Source organism: Pangasianodon hypophthalmus, chromosome 28, assembly GCF_027358585.1.
Source record: "Pangasianodon hypophthalmus isolate fPanHyp1 chromosome 28, fPanHyp1.pri, whole genome shotgun sequence".
NCBI lineage: Eukaryota > Metazoa > Chordata > Actinopteri > Siluriformes > Pangasiidae > Pangasianodon > Pangasianodon hypophthalmus.
Window position 1 is genome coordinate 8,531,104 of NC_069737.1, and position 16,207 is coordinate 8,547,310.

At 41.0% G+C, this 16,207-nt stretch overlaps 1 protein-coding gene across 3 annotated transcripts in view; it reads right to left on the minus strand.

The window, feature by feature from the left end:
- The window catches only part of tp53bp2a (tumor protein p53 binding protein, 2a), a 32,609-nt gene extending 17,131 nt beyond the window's left edge, over nucleotides 1-15,478 (minus strand). For 2 of the 3 annotated variants that reach the window (XM_053230978.1, XM_026943098.3), the window contains exons 1-3: nucleotides 14,906-15,478; nucleotides 2,697-2,844; nucleotides 504-617 (exon numbers count right to left, since the gene is read on the minus strand). In XM_053230978.1, the coding sequence (XP_053086953.1) occupies nucleotides 504-617; nucleotides 2,697-2,844; nucleotides 14,906-14,932 (289 nt within the window). In that variant the 5' untranslated portion in view covers nucleotides 14,933-15,478. The remainder of the gene's footprint in view (nucleotides 1-503; nucleotides 618-2,696; nucleotides 2,845-14,905) is intronic. The other variant, XM_053230977.1, reaches the window with a different exon arrangement.
- Nucleotides 15,479-16,207: the final 729 nt, after the last annotated feature.

Consider the following 16,207-nt stretch of genomic DNA (forward strand, 5'->3'; position numbering starts at 1 on the left):
ACACGGTGATAAGAGTTAAACTCACCTGATATCACAATGTGAAACTATTCACTCTGAACTCACCTGAAGCACAGTAATAAACTAATCACGCTAACCTCAACTGAATCACAGTAATAAACTAATCACGCTAACCTCAACTGAATCACAGTAATAACTAATCACGATAAACTCACCTGATATCACACGATAATAAACTAATCCCACTAAACTCACCTGATTCACACTGAAACTAATCACATTAAACTCACCTGAATCACAGTTACACACTAATCACACGATGATAAGAGTTAAACTCACCTGATATCATCCTGTCATAAACTAATCACGATACACTCACCTAAACAGCACGGTCATAACCTAATCACACTAAACTCACCTGCAACACGTTGTGAAACTAATCACGCTGATCTCGCTGTGCTAAACCTCACTAGTCTCACGCCTCACTAATCACCAGACTGAACTCACCTGCCTTGCTCCAGTGCTACATATCGAGCTGAACTCACCTGGCTCGCGGCCGGGAGTTCTCTCGTGGCGCAGGAAGAAGCGGACCTCTGATCTGCGTGAGCCCCAGCGCTGCAGTAGCTCCAGCATCCTCTCGCCCTCGCCCACAGCTCGCTCTGCGCACACACACACACACACACACACACACACACACACACACACACAGTCAGGTCAGCTCATGGCAATAACCTCTCCATGCAAGGACAGCAGTGATGGAGTGCTGACACATGCTGCTGGCGCGAGGACTGTACTGAACTGCTGATGAGACTCTCCTTCAGAATATCCTGACTGACTGAGGATTCTGGAGGATTGAACCGAACATAAAGCCTGTAACTGAGTGTGTGGAATAAACACAGTTAAGCGAATCTGTCTACATGAGTACATTAGTAGGATCCCAGATTCCTTCATATTGTTTGGATTATGTATTTATCTTTTAGTACGACATAAGTTTTGTTTTTTTTTTTCCCCACATTTCAGAGCACGTCTTCATTTGAACATAATAATGACGATAATGACGTGCCCCATGATATAGGAAGTTTTTTGTTTTTGTGTGGTCTGTAATCATCATACAGTAATCTCGACCATGGATGTTGGATTTCCTGTTTGTCTCAGATCATGTTTCTGATTGGCTGCTGGGTGTGATGTGTCTTAACCGTGTATGGTGGGACTATAGTACACATTGTTGTGATTTTACACTAAATTTAGTCAATCTTTTGTCTCATCTCTCACAAATATCACTGCGTTTTCATTAAACTGATCAAGCGGCTGTGTCGTTTTGGATTTAGGATTCTCCTATTTCGCTCTGTATAAATGTCAGCATGCATGTAATTAATTTTTTTTTTTGCCATGTAAGGATTGTCTTTTGCTTTCTCAATCCAGCTAATAGTTGAGCAGGAATCATGCTTTTTGCTTATTTTGAAAACTCTCTTATGTGTAACCTCTCATAGACTGGTAAGCATTTAATACATGGATAGATAGACAGATTAGCTGCACATGGCACAGTGTATGAATGAAGAAGTTCACACAGAAACTACAGAGGGATTAGGAATCATTGTGCAAAATATAATACACCACAGTATGTAAATAGAGAAAATAATAGAGACGGGTCACGCCCAGTGCACAAAAAAAAACACAGATCTCATTGATCTACTTTCCTAAAGATAGAACAGCTGAGAGTAAACATGTATAGACTGTGTGTGTGTATGTGTGTGTGTGTGGATGTAGAGAAGTATATTCGGTTTAAAAGGTGTAAGGATTAGGTATCAGTGAACAATCCCAGGCTGCATTTAAGTAACAGTGAGCGTCGTTTCTGCTGTGATTTCATTACTTTCTCCTATAACTGTACACTCAGTAGCGGAAAAAAAAAAAAGTGTTCTCTTGAACCAAAAAACATCTGAACTATCCACTTGAATGCTGCAGAACTGCTTCAGCTCGACTGACTGCCATTCCACTCTCCACTTATCCACATACCGGTTAGTCATTAACTCAAGTCGGGTTCGATGCCAACATGAAGGATGTTATTGTTCAAACTCTAAAACGCTTAAAGCAGAGGAACGGCTCAGCTCCCTACGTACACAATCATATAATAACACTTGAAGAAAAACTTCCTGTCGGTGACGTCAGCTGCACTGATCGACAATCTGAGGTGTCAAGGCCTTTCTAGGTACTCGAACTGAAACGCTCAAAGACACTGAATGTGCTCGAAGACGTGTAACCATGGCAACAGGCCACAGCAAAACCTCAAGTCCTCGAAGAGCTGAACACAATAAGCTGTTCCCAAAAAAAAAAAAAAAAAATCCCTGCATGAATCCCTGCACTGCTTCTTCTCCTCATTTCAGCAGCTGGAGGTTTCTCTCTTTTACATGCGAGCTCACGGAGCACTCTGGTTTACGTAGTTTGTTATTCAAATAAACGTCACACACCTTGAAGAATGAGCTTTCAGAACATGGACACGGCCCTCGTTTAGATTTCTTTTTTATATAAAATGCTGTTTACACACAAACATTTATAAGGTTGTTGTTGTTAATTATCTAAAACACTAGGATATTTCTCTATTTCCGGAAACAACGATAGCTAAGAATAAAATGTTTTTAAAAAAATTATGTCGCAGCTGCTGTTGTGTGTGTTGATTGTTATTCTCTGGACTCACAGTGTGTGTGTGTGTGTGTGTGTGTGTGTGAACACATTTCTCTTACCCGATCCTCTCCACATCTCAGCTAAGTGGCAGTCCACCTCTCCCGGCTCCTTGCAGAGCTCCACCACATCACGGCACACCGTCTCCGGGGTTATGGGCACCTCTGTGAAATGCTGGTCGTTGTTGCTGAGGTACACGGTCAAGAACATCTGCCAAGAGACAGAGAAAGTGGTCAAGGTCCTGAATTCAGAAGTACGAAAAACGGTAACAAACTACATCACAATTTTACAGTTATTTATATTATCGTGTACGCTGTTAACACAGCAACAAGCATGGACCGATCATAAAGCCATCAGCTCGCCCACTGGGGAAGTAAAAACTCCAGTGTGCTAACCTCTCGTCTCTTGAAACCTAATTTAAAAAGAGGTAGCTAACAATATAACATGTACGGCAAGCTAGTTAACTATTTAAGTGCAATAATTCAGACACCGTTGAGCGTATAAACTCCAAACATAAACTAAATATAGGTGAATGCTATCACATTGTTTGAGCCCTTGACAAAAAGTCAATAAGTTGTTGGCCAACGCTTGGCTAGGAGGTTCACGTCTTTATTTTGTTTACGTCAAAGTTGACGTTATTTATAGTCCCACCTGTTTTTGAGTTACTGAGGTTTGGATAAAACCCATCAAATTCAAGGAACCAGTCAAGCAAACTATTAATTATAAGAACTCAATAATAAATATAATAACTTTAGTAATGGTAAGTTGTCATTTACACCACTGTAACATAATTTAAAAAAAAAATACGCTTCAGGTATGCTCAAACCATAAAAAAAAAAACTGTCAATAATATAAAAAGACCTAACATCCTGCTCTTTAAACCGCTCCATTACACAAACATCTTGCGATTTAAAACCCAAAGCGAGTCACTGAGTGAAGTGCACTGACATTTAGGACCAGCGTGGATCCTGAGCTTTCTTCCTCGCGTCCTCGATTTTGGCTCGAGCTTCATCTAATTAGCTCCTCACACCCGAAAACAAACTGATAATAAAGCCCAAGTCCTGGAGTTTACTTCGCTTGCTCTGTAAACACCAGTGCTCGCAGGAACCCAGCATCCTGTAATTGAGGTGCACATGGGCAGATTACTGGTAAGGGATGAGGCTATAAGAGAGGAGGTAGAGACGGAGGGAGTGAGTGAGTGCGTAATAACAGTAGATTGAAGCTGTGCTGCTCCAATCACTCAGCGCTAACTTAATGATCCACAGAGTGCCTGGGCTCCACTCGGCGCTGGAGGGAAAAAAGTTGGCATGTGGATGGATGTGACCTTCGTTCAGCGCCAACTACGTGAAATATCACCTGTACAGCCCACACGCAAGGACAGGGCTGCAAAAACAGCTGAAGGTGAAAGACTGATGAGGACATTTTACTGACGGAGGAAGCGTGATGAATAGGTTAGTATCCTGTTTTCTATTTCATTGACTTTTTTTTTTAGTAAGCGCTTTATTGTGGTCGGGGTTGCGGTGGATCTGGAGCTGATGCTGGGAAGACTGGGGCGTGAGGCGGGAAACTCACCATGGATAAGACGCCTAGTCTGTCCCAGTGCACCAATCACACACTCGTTCACACATAGGGATAATTTAGAGTAGCCAGTCTACCTATTGGGATGTTTTTTGGGGGGTGGAAGGAAACCAGGAGGAACATGCACAGAAACTCTGCACAGACAGTAACCCGAGCTCAGGATCGAACCTGAAACTCTACATTTCTAATCGTTGGACGCCACAAGAAGGAAAGCATGCACACATGTGCTTATGAACAACAAACGATTTAGTTCCAAACACGGGATATATTTAGAAAAAGCACTGAGGAGGAGGAGGATTGCTGATTTTCCATGAGAGGAATGGTTCAGCTAGCCAACTGTGGTGATCTGGCAAAGTATAAAGTATTGATCACACAAGAGATTTATTTTAGTTGTGCTTAAATAAAGCTCTTTTAAGAGCTCTGCTGCTGCAGACGGTCCCAACATGGACACCCTAAAGAGCCGCACTTCCAAAAACAGTTTACGGTTGCTTCAGTGGATAATTTCAGCTGGATACTGTAGCCTTATACTTAAAAAACTGCTGCTGTAATCATCATGACTGTGTTTTTCAGTCTGGTTTCTTCCTCATGTTTTCTCGGGGAGTTTTTCCTTGCCGCTGTGGCCTTTGGTTTACTCGGTACCGATCTTAATCTGCATCTAGACATCTGTAAAGCTGCATTATGAAAATGTTTATTAGTAAAAGCGCCACCCAAATCAAACTGCCTGGGATTCTTTTGGTCTGAAACAGAAACAGGACGAGACGATCATTCATGTTAGTGTATTTCTGTTTAAACATAAAACAGCGGGTTCATCTGCAGTATGCTCAAGCACGTCATTTATTTATTTTTCCACAGGCCCTGCAGACAATGTAGACCTCTCTCACTCTCTAAACAAAAATCAAACAATCTTGGGGGGGAAAAAAAAATTTTCACTGACAATAGCAACATTTCCGTAGTGGCAAATAATATTTTATTTGATATTAAAATATTCACACAAATATATATATAAAATATAAATATACTGACAGCAGTCCTTTCTTACAGCTAACCATGTGCTCCTATTATCTCAAAAGTAATAACAGGTTAGTTGCGTTGGATCCATAACACCATTTATTGACAAATTATTCTAACGCTATGTAGTGAAGTTGAATCCCCCTTTACAATTTTTTGAGCCAGGATTTCACCATACATGTTTTTTTTTTTAGTTGTTCCAACTACCAAGTCATTTAAACACTAGCTACGTTTCCATCCAAGGATTTTTTTCTGAAAAAAGATTTAGCGCATTGAAATGTTTACTGATATAGCTGATGGAAACGCAAATTATCAATAAAATTTCACAGGTTTTTTTCACGACGTAACCTTTTTTTTAGTTTAACTTTAGCGCATAAATTCTATGTCGATACTTCAAATGTAGCGAAAAATAGTTTGGAAACAGAAAAATGGCATTCGGACAAAAAAAAAAAAAAAAGTCACGTGACAGAATTTATCCATTCATTGAAGGAAGAACTGGGATGTGCCTGCCATCCAGCGCACCGTAAACCTGTGGCACAAGATGCTCCGTGGGATTACGGTATAGACTTCAGTGGCCTCCGCTACATTCGGCAGCCTGATATAACGGCGCATTAATTTTTCTTTAATAGCTGTGCACACAGCATATACACGTCGACGGACCCTGAAAGTTTCTTGCACTACTCTGTACTCAGCGCAGGTTGCCAGCATGAACAGGGGGATGGCAATCTGCTTTCCGGCGCTCGGTGGCAACCTGCGATGCATCAGGTGCAACAGCAGGACCAATTAATTGGCACAGCATCTCAAACGTGGGCCGTGACTCTCTACAGTCAGAGACTTTCTGCGAAGTGTCTCTCCATCACTACGTTCCAGAACGCTCTATTGCGTGGTCTCTCCCAGCCCCGTGGGCTTCGTCGCACAAGGGCAGTTACTTTTAGCTCTATCAGACGAGCAACTGCTCCATTCTGACGTCGTCTTCTGACATTTCGTACAATTGCAATTATTTGTGAAATTAAAATAAAAAATTTTAATTAAATTGTCTCAAAACTCTCTCCATTTTACAAAGATTTGAGGACATGCAGGACGCAAAAGGTATATAATTCGTGTCGTACACCTTTTCTTTACACACTTTCACTTTGTCGATAACAGAAAAGCGCAAAAAATGGATGGAAACTTGGCTATTGTTAATCCTTTTTTTTTTCCTTTTTAAATGAACATAAACAAAGCGACTGATTTCATTCACAACAAAGTTACGTTACGCTCACAACAGCAAGTGACAAAGTGACAGTGTGAGATTTTCTCAATTCTAAGCAAAATATGAGCAAGAAATCCAGAAGATTCCTCGAAGCTGTCCGTGTAGCATGCGCATGGCTTTATTCAAAAGAAGTCGCACTGGCTGTGCTCCTGTTTTTAAGCCAAGTGCTGCCCTTCCACTGTTCTCTTTTCTTTCAGGCATGCAGGTAAAAGGCAATATCCACAGGTGCATTCACTATCCTGCTGTGTCTAGACAGCGTTGTAGAGATGAAAGCCAGGAGTAGGATTCTCAGCCACAGCTGTACAAACCTTACACGCATGATATCATGTGCTATTACGCAGGTTTTGATTCAAGTGCCATCATAGAGCCCCGTTTTTTTTTCCCACTAATGCATTTTATAGAGGAGGTACACAGAACAGAGGTTTTCCTAGCTGGCATGTCAGAGCCAAAACATCCCTGCCTTTTAGGTTTAAGTCAAACTGTAGAGTTTAGCAAGTAAACACATTGACTCTTTAAAAATTTCTGCCGTGGGTGGGACTGTCATTGGGCTGTGTCTCAAATCAAAAACCCCTTCCTGTACATTTAAAAATATTTACTAATCTAGAAAATCCAGAAGACTAATACTCAAAACAGAGCTTTCAGTAGGTTTAGGAGGTTTTTAAAATTCAAACACTAACTGGAAGAGGAAAACCACTAACAAGAAGTTACTGCAAGTACTCAGTAATGATCTAGAATAGTACGCGAGTATGCGATTTGAGGCAACGTTAGTTTCTTTATTCAGTTGCTGACACAGTATCACATGATACTATATTGCCTCTACTATGTACGTTGGTATTGTAGCATGCGAACGCTTTATGCTGATTTCTGAGGACGTCCACAAGCGATGCACCAAACAACCGAAGGATACGTGTGGCGGCCATCTTGTGTACGTGTATGCATAGTTAACAGTTTAAAATCACACTTAAGAGGCTCAAACCTGTTCCAGCACGGCAAAGTGAGCTCCAGGAAGACATGGTTTGTCAAGGTTGGCGTGGAAGAACTCGAGTGTCGTGCACAGAGCCCTGGCCTCAACCCCACTGAACACGTTTGGGATGAACGGAAACGCCCAACATCAGTGCCTGATGTTCTTCACTAATGCTCTTGTAGCTGAATGAACACAAATCCCCACAACCATGCTCCAAAATCGAGCGGAAAGCCTTTCCAGAAGAGTGGAGCTTATTATAACAGTAAAAGGGGACTAAATCTGGAATGAGATGCTCACACTGGGTGTGACGCTCAGGTGTCTACATACTTTTGGGTATGTAGTGTACTACTACATCAGTCCATCAGGCATGTGGAACGCGGCTGGATTTAGAGACGTATGAACACAACCGGGCCGAGAGCCGGAAGACAGAATGTTTGAGTCACTCCCACAAATTAAACAGACGACAAGAGATACCACGAGGCTCGTGTTAAACACACACTGAGGACGGAGCCTCAGGCAGCAGGACCCTGGCCAAAAATAATGGCACCTTTTCCAGAAAATGGGCACTTCATATGCTGAATTTAGCTGAATATAATGTAGATCTTTAAAAAAAAAAATAATAATAATAATATCAGTTTACCTCAAACAAAAGCAGTTATGCCTTAATGAAAAAATGATGACATCAAACAAACCGGTTTTGAGGAGGGTTTTTTTTTTCCCCCCACAACAACAAAAGCAGCATTTTCATAAAAGACTCAATTTCCTTTTGCGGTAAATAAACAAAAGTAAATCAATCTTTCATGTAGTCTGTAGTCAGCATATCTAACAAGTGTACCGTGTTTCATTATTGTATATCGGATTTCCCTGCCACATTCAATCTCTCTTTACAGCTCTCTGTATCAGCTTGGTTTGCTTCTGATCACATCAGCTCGGAAAGCTGACGCAGCGAGTAAGCGTGTAGCCCGGGGACGTCTCGGCGTATACAGAACGGACGCTTGATCAGTTAAACGCAATAATGGCGAGTCGCTAAACAGGCAAGGCCAGATGATGTAGGTCAATAGTGCGGCGATGGAATAATTAGCTGACTTGTCAGATCAATAGTTCTTGACAAACTTTTTTTAAGCTTGCCTCAAAACTGTTCAGATCTTGATAGGACTTGAATAGTGTTTAAGCCTACGCAGACTCGAGCTGAACTGCTGAGAGCAGAGTTTAAGAGCCACATAATCGACTCGTGTATTAAACTTCCAATTAAACGTCCGAAAAAGAAAAAAAAAACCACACTCATTAATAGAAATCCTTATGATATACATTTTGCTTAGAAATTAAGTTTCAGTATAGATCTGTCATTTGTAACGAATTAATTATTACTACTTACTCTTACTGGATTGAAGCTCATGACAAGGAGAAGGAGCTTTTACGAGATGCAAATCGTCTGCGATAAACGTATGTAAATATCCGTCAGAGTGAGCGCCTGATGTACAGAGCCCGGGATTAAACAGCTTATCTATTTAAACAAAAAAAAACTTAAACAATGTTAATATTAAGGAAGTGTTAAAGTTTGAATCCTGGCAGCGGGAGAATTTAAACGTATCTACATCCATATCTCCGCCACTGCCTGACCTTTAACCAAAGCGATGTTAATAACAACGAATGAATCGATAATACAGTGCTCCTGATGTGAGAACACCTGGGATGATTTACTCGAGGCTGTGCTTCAACGCCGTCCCTCAGGCTGTGACGCACCAAACTTCGCGCCTATAGCGGCTCTGTGTGTGTGTGTGTGTGTGTGTGTGTCTCCCCTAAGTGAATGGTTAACTCTTCAACCTCGGAAATTTCCGAGCGCGCTCAGTGGATTTAAGAAACTGATCAGAGTGAAAGACATCACATCCTTACTGCTCTTCAAGCTCTTTCCTCTCTGTAGCAGTCATGCGTATAGGCAGAACTGCTTTCTCTGTCTCAAAATGTCAAACTAAATAAAACCGCACTCGCCTAGATGACTTATATTTCAGTAAACTTGTTCATCTGACTTTTCAAACCTGCACCAATTGCATATCTCTGAAGTGATATTTGAACCTTTCTTTGCTACGGGTTCAGTCCTTGGCGAAGTGCTGCCTGTTTATCTTCGCGGTGTTTTTTTTTTTTTTTTAAACTAAGTGCGAAGTGTTTGAAGGTAGCGCAGGCTGTAGGAGGCGTTTATCAGGTTATGAAGGCTGTCTTTTTCCTCCGTATTGGTTTACACTTTTTAATAGCATTCATTAATATTTTAGAAAAATTAAAACATTTAAATATGCATATATATATATATATATAAACATGTACATTACAACATTTTGAAAATCATGTTACACCATTAATATGAATTAACCAAACGAATCGTGAAAATCAGTCAGGACACTCCTCAGAAAAGTGGCTTGATGCGTTTCAGAGCTGCAGAAACCAGAGAGCGAGCCATAAGTAGTGATTCCACTGGCTGTATATTCTTTCTTTTTGCAATGTGATCTTAAAATTTGATCTCATCCATACCTCCTAATAACATTTTTTGTTAATTTAGTGATGAATGCGCAAACCTTGGTGAAACCGTATACTGTCTCCTATATTTTTTCTTTCTTTTCTTTTGGGTTTGTTTTTATTTGTTTAGTTTCTCCTTGTTGTTGTGTCCTCTTCTTGCTCTGTGTACATATAAACCCCATGGCAGTATCTGAAACGTTACAACTGCAGAAGCGTTGCCTTTTTAAAAAAGAAACAGTATTTAAGCGTGATGCAACAATGCTCACAGAGCACAGCAGCACATTAATATGCATGAACATGTAAAACAAAAGCACCTGCGTGGTAAGTGAAACATGCTATATAGGTCACTGCTGTTACATAATATTATATCAAATGGAGCTGATACATCTGCAGTGGTTCTGTTAAAGTAGTAAAATATATAAAATATTCACTAAGTTTAACGAGGTTTAAAGAGGTTTGTTAAGTTCAGTCAGTTTTGAGGTTAATGGTGAGGCAACATCTATGCGTAAGATACTGATCAACTACCATTTAGACAAAATCAAGCTGCTTTTGACATTATTTCATTTTGTTGCGTTCTGTTTGGATGGGAAAGAGATTAATACAGTCCCGTGAACACCTCTAGGACAAATGAAACAGCCTCCATTTTAAAGACAAGTTAAAAAAAAAAAAAGTATTAAGGATTTCTCAGAATTGCAACCAGGGAATAATTGTAAGACTAAACCATTTTTAAACCTATGACTGATTTTTTTTTTTATTTGATTTTTTCGAACAAGCTGAGCTTCAGTGTAAAAACACTGCGCGTGTCTAATCATGAGACAGCACCACAGCTTTTCAATAAGCAAATTATTACACGGACTAACGACCTCCGTCAGTCTGTACCGGGAGAAGACGTCTCGTAAAATGAGAGCATGTCTTATCAGAGTTCAGCAGAAGTGCACACACACACGCGCACACACACACACAATACGCGCTCCCACACCGCACCATGAAAAGCAGCTCGGCTCTGTTGTGTTTCGGTGAAAACAATCGCAGGAGAGTTTTACTACTGCAATCATGGAGCGCTTTGTGTTACACTGAAATGTGTGATGTACACAACCGCATGATTTCAGCCACACTCTTTTGCAATGCATTACGAGTGCAGGTGAACAAAGAGCCATCTGGTCCCCGGGGAAGAGAAAACACACTGACAATTCATACGATCCACATCTGCAGTGACATACAGTAGAAGCCGGTAAGTGAAGTGTTTACTAGCAGCTGCTGTAATAAAGCGAAATGTCACGGACGCATTTCACCTTTCAAAACTGTCAGCAAAGTAGAACACTGTGAACTAGAAATACAGCATGGCATTCGAACAGGTCCAAAGTTTTCTGATTTATTTTATTTTATTTCATCTCCCCTCCCCTGTTCTCGCCTTGCCTCGCCTCGCCTCGCCTCTCCTCTCCCTCTGACCCCAAGCTGCATTTGTGTCAGTTTTCTCAGAATGGATTAATAAATAAAACGCCATTTTTAATGGTACAAAATCTTCTCAAAGGCACGTGTCAAATTACTAACCTACCAATCAAAATGACACTAAAACAAAAAGCAAAACAAGTCTTATGTCAGAATAAAGAGATGCCTTTGTTCACACCCAGCTTTTCTGTTTAGCCTGTTGGGTTTTCTTTGAGGCAGAGCGCACGCTACACGATTTCCAAACTCTCACACGACCCTCTCACACTACACGGCTTTAATCGCTGGCCTCTGTCGTTTCGTGGATGAAGGGGTGACGACTGCGTGCAGACGAGTCGTACACACGACGCCATCTTTCACCCAAAGCATGGCTGATCCCCAAATTCTGCTTTCTTGAGGAAAAATAAACACGAGAGCTGTCTATCACGTGTCACTACTTTATACAAAAACGAAGACAATACAATTAAGGAAACGTGGAAGATGGGTAGACGTGGGCAGGGAGATCTGTTCTACAAAGACAAGTGGCGATATAATGCAAAAAAATAGTTCTTTTTTTAATATTTTGCGCTGGTAGAAATCATGTCATGTTTGTTTTCAGTTTTGCTGTTCCTAACAGACATTTGTGTAGGACATAATAATACCAAATAATTTCTTATAGAAGCATCATTACTGTTCATACACTTTGCCCTTGCTCTCCCACACAACTACATAGATGATCAACTGGGTTCAGGGATCTGCTGCGCGTGACGGCAGAGGAATCTGATTTCCTCTCGGACTCTCATTGGCCGAACTGTTCTCACGGTCTCTGAGGGAGCGCACGGCGAGTGTTCACCAAGCTGGGGTGTAATCGTCAAGCCACAAAGTTAGTAGGTGACGGTAAAATCGGAGATAAAACGTATAGAGTGCACTAGGCTTTAATTCTGACAAAGTGGGAGGGTTTTATAGGAAGCAGGCCCCTATTGGCTACTGCGTTTTGAAATGACTGCTTACTTCCAGGGGTAGAGGACGCAATCGTCCATCATCTTTAGTGACACTTTCCTTTAAAACGGGGGCCATGAAATAGATTTGACATGGGACTAAATATTGTTTGGTCCAGAATACATTCTCAAGACTTTTGACACAAATCTCTCCTAAATACTCAAAGAAATATATTTTTTTAATATATATTTTATATATGTCAAATATTTCACAGCCCCATAAAACACCAACTACGAACAAGAAAGTGAGTCGAACACGAAGTTTTAAAATCAAATAATTCAACTACAACATAGTTTGATGACTAAACTCTAAAACCAATAATATAAATACAAATACATTTGATGATATTAAACCGCGCCCAGAGAGGAACTACAAGTGTCGCTCAGTAAGAGAAGCGCTGCAGCAAGAGGAAGTAATGCATCCCACAGGAAAAGAAAAAACTGGCATTGGTTCAAGCTCATCACCACCTCCTCCTCTCATAATATTGACCGTCCCGTATTTATCTACATCACACAACAAGCAATCAGCATTTCTCTCCTGTCCCCGTTTAAAAAGAAGCGTAATAAGAGAACACATGCTGATTATACAGCAGGCGATCTATACACAACGCTGAGCTTACAAACAGGTCTATTTCACTGAGTGTATGTTGTTAGAGTTCTTATGGTTGTAACAAAATCCTTAAAGGTGCAATAGTCGATTTTTTATTTCTTACTTGTACAAAGAACCTGGATGATAAAGAAAACAAACAGAAAAAAACAATGTTCTGAGCCATGATCACAGCAGAAGTGTATTAAGTGGCTGAGAAATCTGACTCCTTGTCCAGAATGCTTGTTTGTGTTTGGATTAGCCTCCTGTCAGTCATTTTATAGACAATCTACAGGCCACCATAGATCCTGGGGGTAGAGATTTGTGAACATGGGGGTGACTGGGGGATGGGTGCAAATTGGGGGAGGGGAGTGTATGCTCGAGGGGCAAAAAAAAAATCATTCAAATGTCAAACCCACGTACATCAACTGTTAGAGACCTAATCTAGATTTATAAAAAAAAAAGACAAATCTTATCTAATGCACCTTTAATTGATATTAATAAAGCTGTGAGAGCATTCATGACCGGACACAAGGGCTGGAACAAGATGAGAAATTCACTCATTATCGCGGTTTTCAGTAGAACATGATCACGATACATGTGCTTATAGATGATCTTAGAGTACAGCAGCAGTGAGGGGTCCAAGCACTGGTTACTATTTTCACAGCACACAAGTTAAGAAGATTGCAAAAGGGATTCAATAATTTGAAAACACGCTTACCAACTTATCAACATGTTTCTGTGTGGATTTCTCATTAATATGATATATTTCGAATAATTAATATATTTAATGAGTTTCGGGGGGTTACGGTGGCTTAGTGGTTAGCACTGTTGCCTCACATCTCCGGGGTTGGGGGTTCGAATCCGACCTCCGCCCTGTGTGTGTGGAAACTGCATGTCCGGTTTCCTCCTCGGTACAAAGACATGCACTGTAGGTTGACTGGCATTTCTAAATTGTCTGTAGTGTATAAGTGTGTGTGTGTGATTGTGCCCTGCGATAAGTTGGCACCCTGTCCAGGGTGTCCCCTGCCTTGTGCCCCGAGTTTCCTGGGATATTCTCCAGGCTTCGGTACAGAAAATGGACGGATGGCGTTTCAGGGTGGAATTTTCCCTTACATTTCTCATTCATCTTATAACCCAGCTTGCATTAGGATTAGATAACTAATATTAAGAATATTAAGAGCAGCACTGCTTTCACAGAGTGACATCCTGTGTCAAGCCTTTCACTGAGATATTTTAGTCCCAATTTTAGTCCCAGTTTTATATACCAAGGGCCTGAATACAAAGCCAAATTCATTACTGTGAAAAAATATTTCATAACATTCCATTATGATAAGCATTTCCTTTATAGTGTACTTTGTGGTATACAAGAAAGACCTGCCCAGTGTGAGTCATTACCCAGCTGTGTACAGTCAGTTTCGGTCAAACAAGTGAGTCCTGCCTGAATTAAAGGTGCTGTAAGTAAGATTAACAGGTAAGCAGCTGGGTTCCATGTTTATACTGTTAGTTTTTCCTTGAGCCCACTCCTCCAGTCCCACCCATCTTCACGAAGCTCCACCCCCAAAGACTATAGAGTCTATAAAATGACTGACAGGAGGCCCATCCAAACATAAACATCCTTACGGACCGGAAATGAGTTTTATAAACGGGTTTACTCAGCCACTTAATACACTTGAGCTGAGGTTAATACTTAAACCATTACTTTTTTTTTTTATCATGTTCTACATATTTTCCAGGTTATTTGTATAAATAAGCAATAAAAAATGACTATTTCACCTTTAAAACACAGAATTTAAAGGTGTAAATAAGTGATTTTTTCTGTGTATAAGGTAACCAGAGGTAGAGAGTTAAATGGACTGTTTTTTTTTTTTGACCCAGCACCTTTTATTAGTACTGTTTTTTTTCTCTTTATATACAAATTAAAACTTGACAACACTATATTTTCGACTTACCGGCATCATTTTGGCTTCGTAACGCATTTAACCGAGTCAACTCCTCAATTTTTCCTTTTGTCCCAAAGCGGCTGCGCAAAGTAGCTGAGCTAGTCTGGTGTACACAGAGGGAAAATTCACTTCTCCCGGGAATAAATTAGTCCGGACTCTGTTTTAAAAAAATATATTAGCTGAAAAAAAGCGAGAAAAAAAGTGCCCGTGTCTGGTTTCTACTTCATATCTCAGAGGAGACCTGTTGCAGAGCAGGCAGTCAGTCTCAGGCCTGTGGGAGTGGAAAGTTCACCTCACACCGTGTACAAGCTGCGCTCATTAGCTCACCAGCTAACCAGCTAACCAGCTAGCTAACGCAGGACTAAAGTTTACCAACACAGTCGCTTACTTCGTTTCCTCCTGAGACATATACCGCTCTCTCAGAAACCACGCAGCCAAAACATCCAGGTGTAAATATCCCGGTTAGTGTCCACTTTCCGACTGTTGTGATAGTTTTCAGGACATTTTCCAGACGTGAAGAAGGAGAAGCGCGTCAGTTTCAGATATCACACCGACTCCCAGTGCAGAGGCGGAGCCACGCCCACACTGACGCGCTCATCCCATTGGAATTTAAGCCCCGCCCCCTATTCGGTGATTCCAGGCTGCGCTCCAAACCACTAATGCAGCACTAAGAAGTGTGTCGCTTAGCAGCGCGCCGTCTGCACTGTTTTGACGTGCGTTTTAGTGCGGATTTACTGCTGCTGTTTGGAGCGCGACCTGTTCCCTCACTGACATACCTGAATGAGTCATTATTATCCATCTGTTACTGCTGTGTGTGTAAAGCCTTTCAGCTGACTCTCACACATGATAGATAGATAAATATGCAGCTGTGACATAGAGGGATGGATGATGGGTGGATGATGGGTGGATGATGGGTGGATGATGGGTGGGCAGGCAGACGGACAGACAGACAAATATATAGATAGGAAGATGGGCAGATAGATAGATAGATAGATAGACAGATAGATAAATAGATAGAGAGAGAGAGAGAGAGATAGATAGATAGATAGATAGATAGATAGATAGAGATAGACAGACAGACAGACAGATAGATAGATAGATAGATAGACAGACAGACAGACAGACAGACAGAGAGAATGAGATAGACAGACAGCTAGAGAGAATGAGATAGATAGACAGAGAGACAGAGAGATAGACAGATAGATAGATAGATAGACAGACAAATAGATAGATAGATAGACAGACAGACAGACAGACAGACAGAGAGAATGAGATAGATAGATAGACAGACAGACAGACAGAGAGAATGAG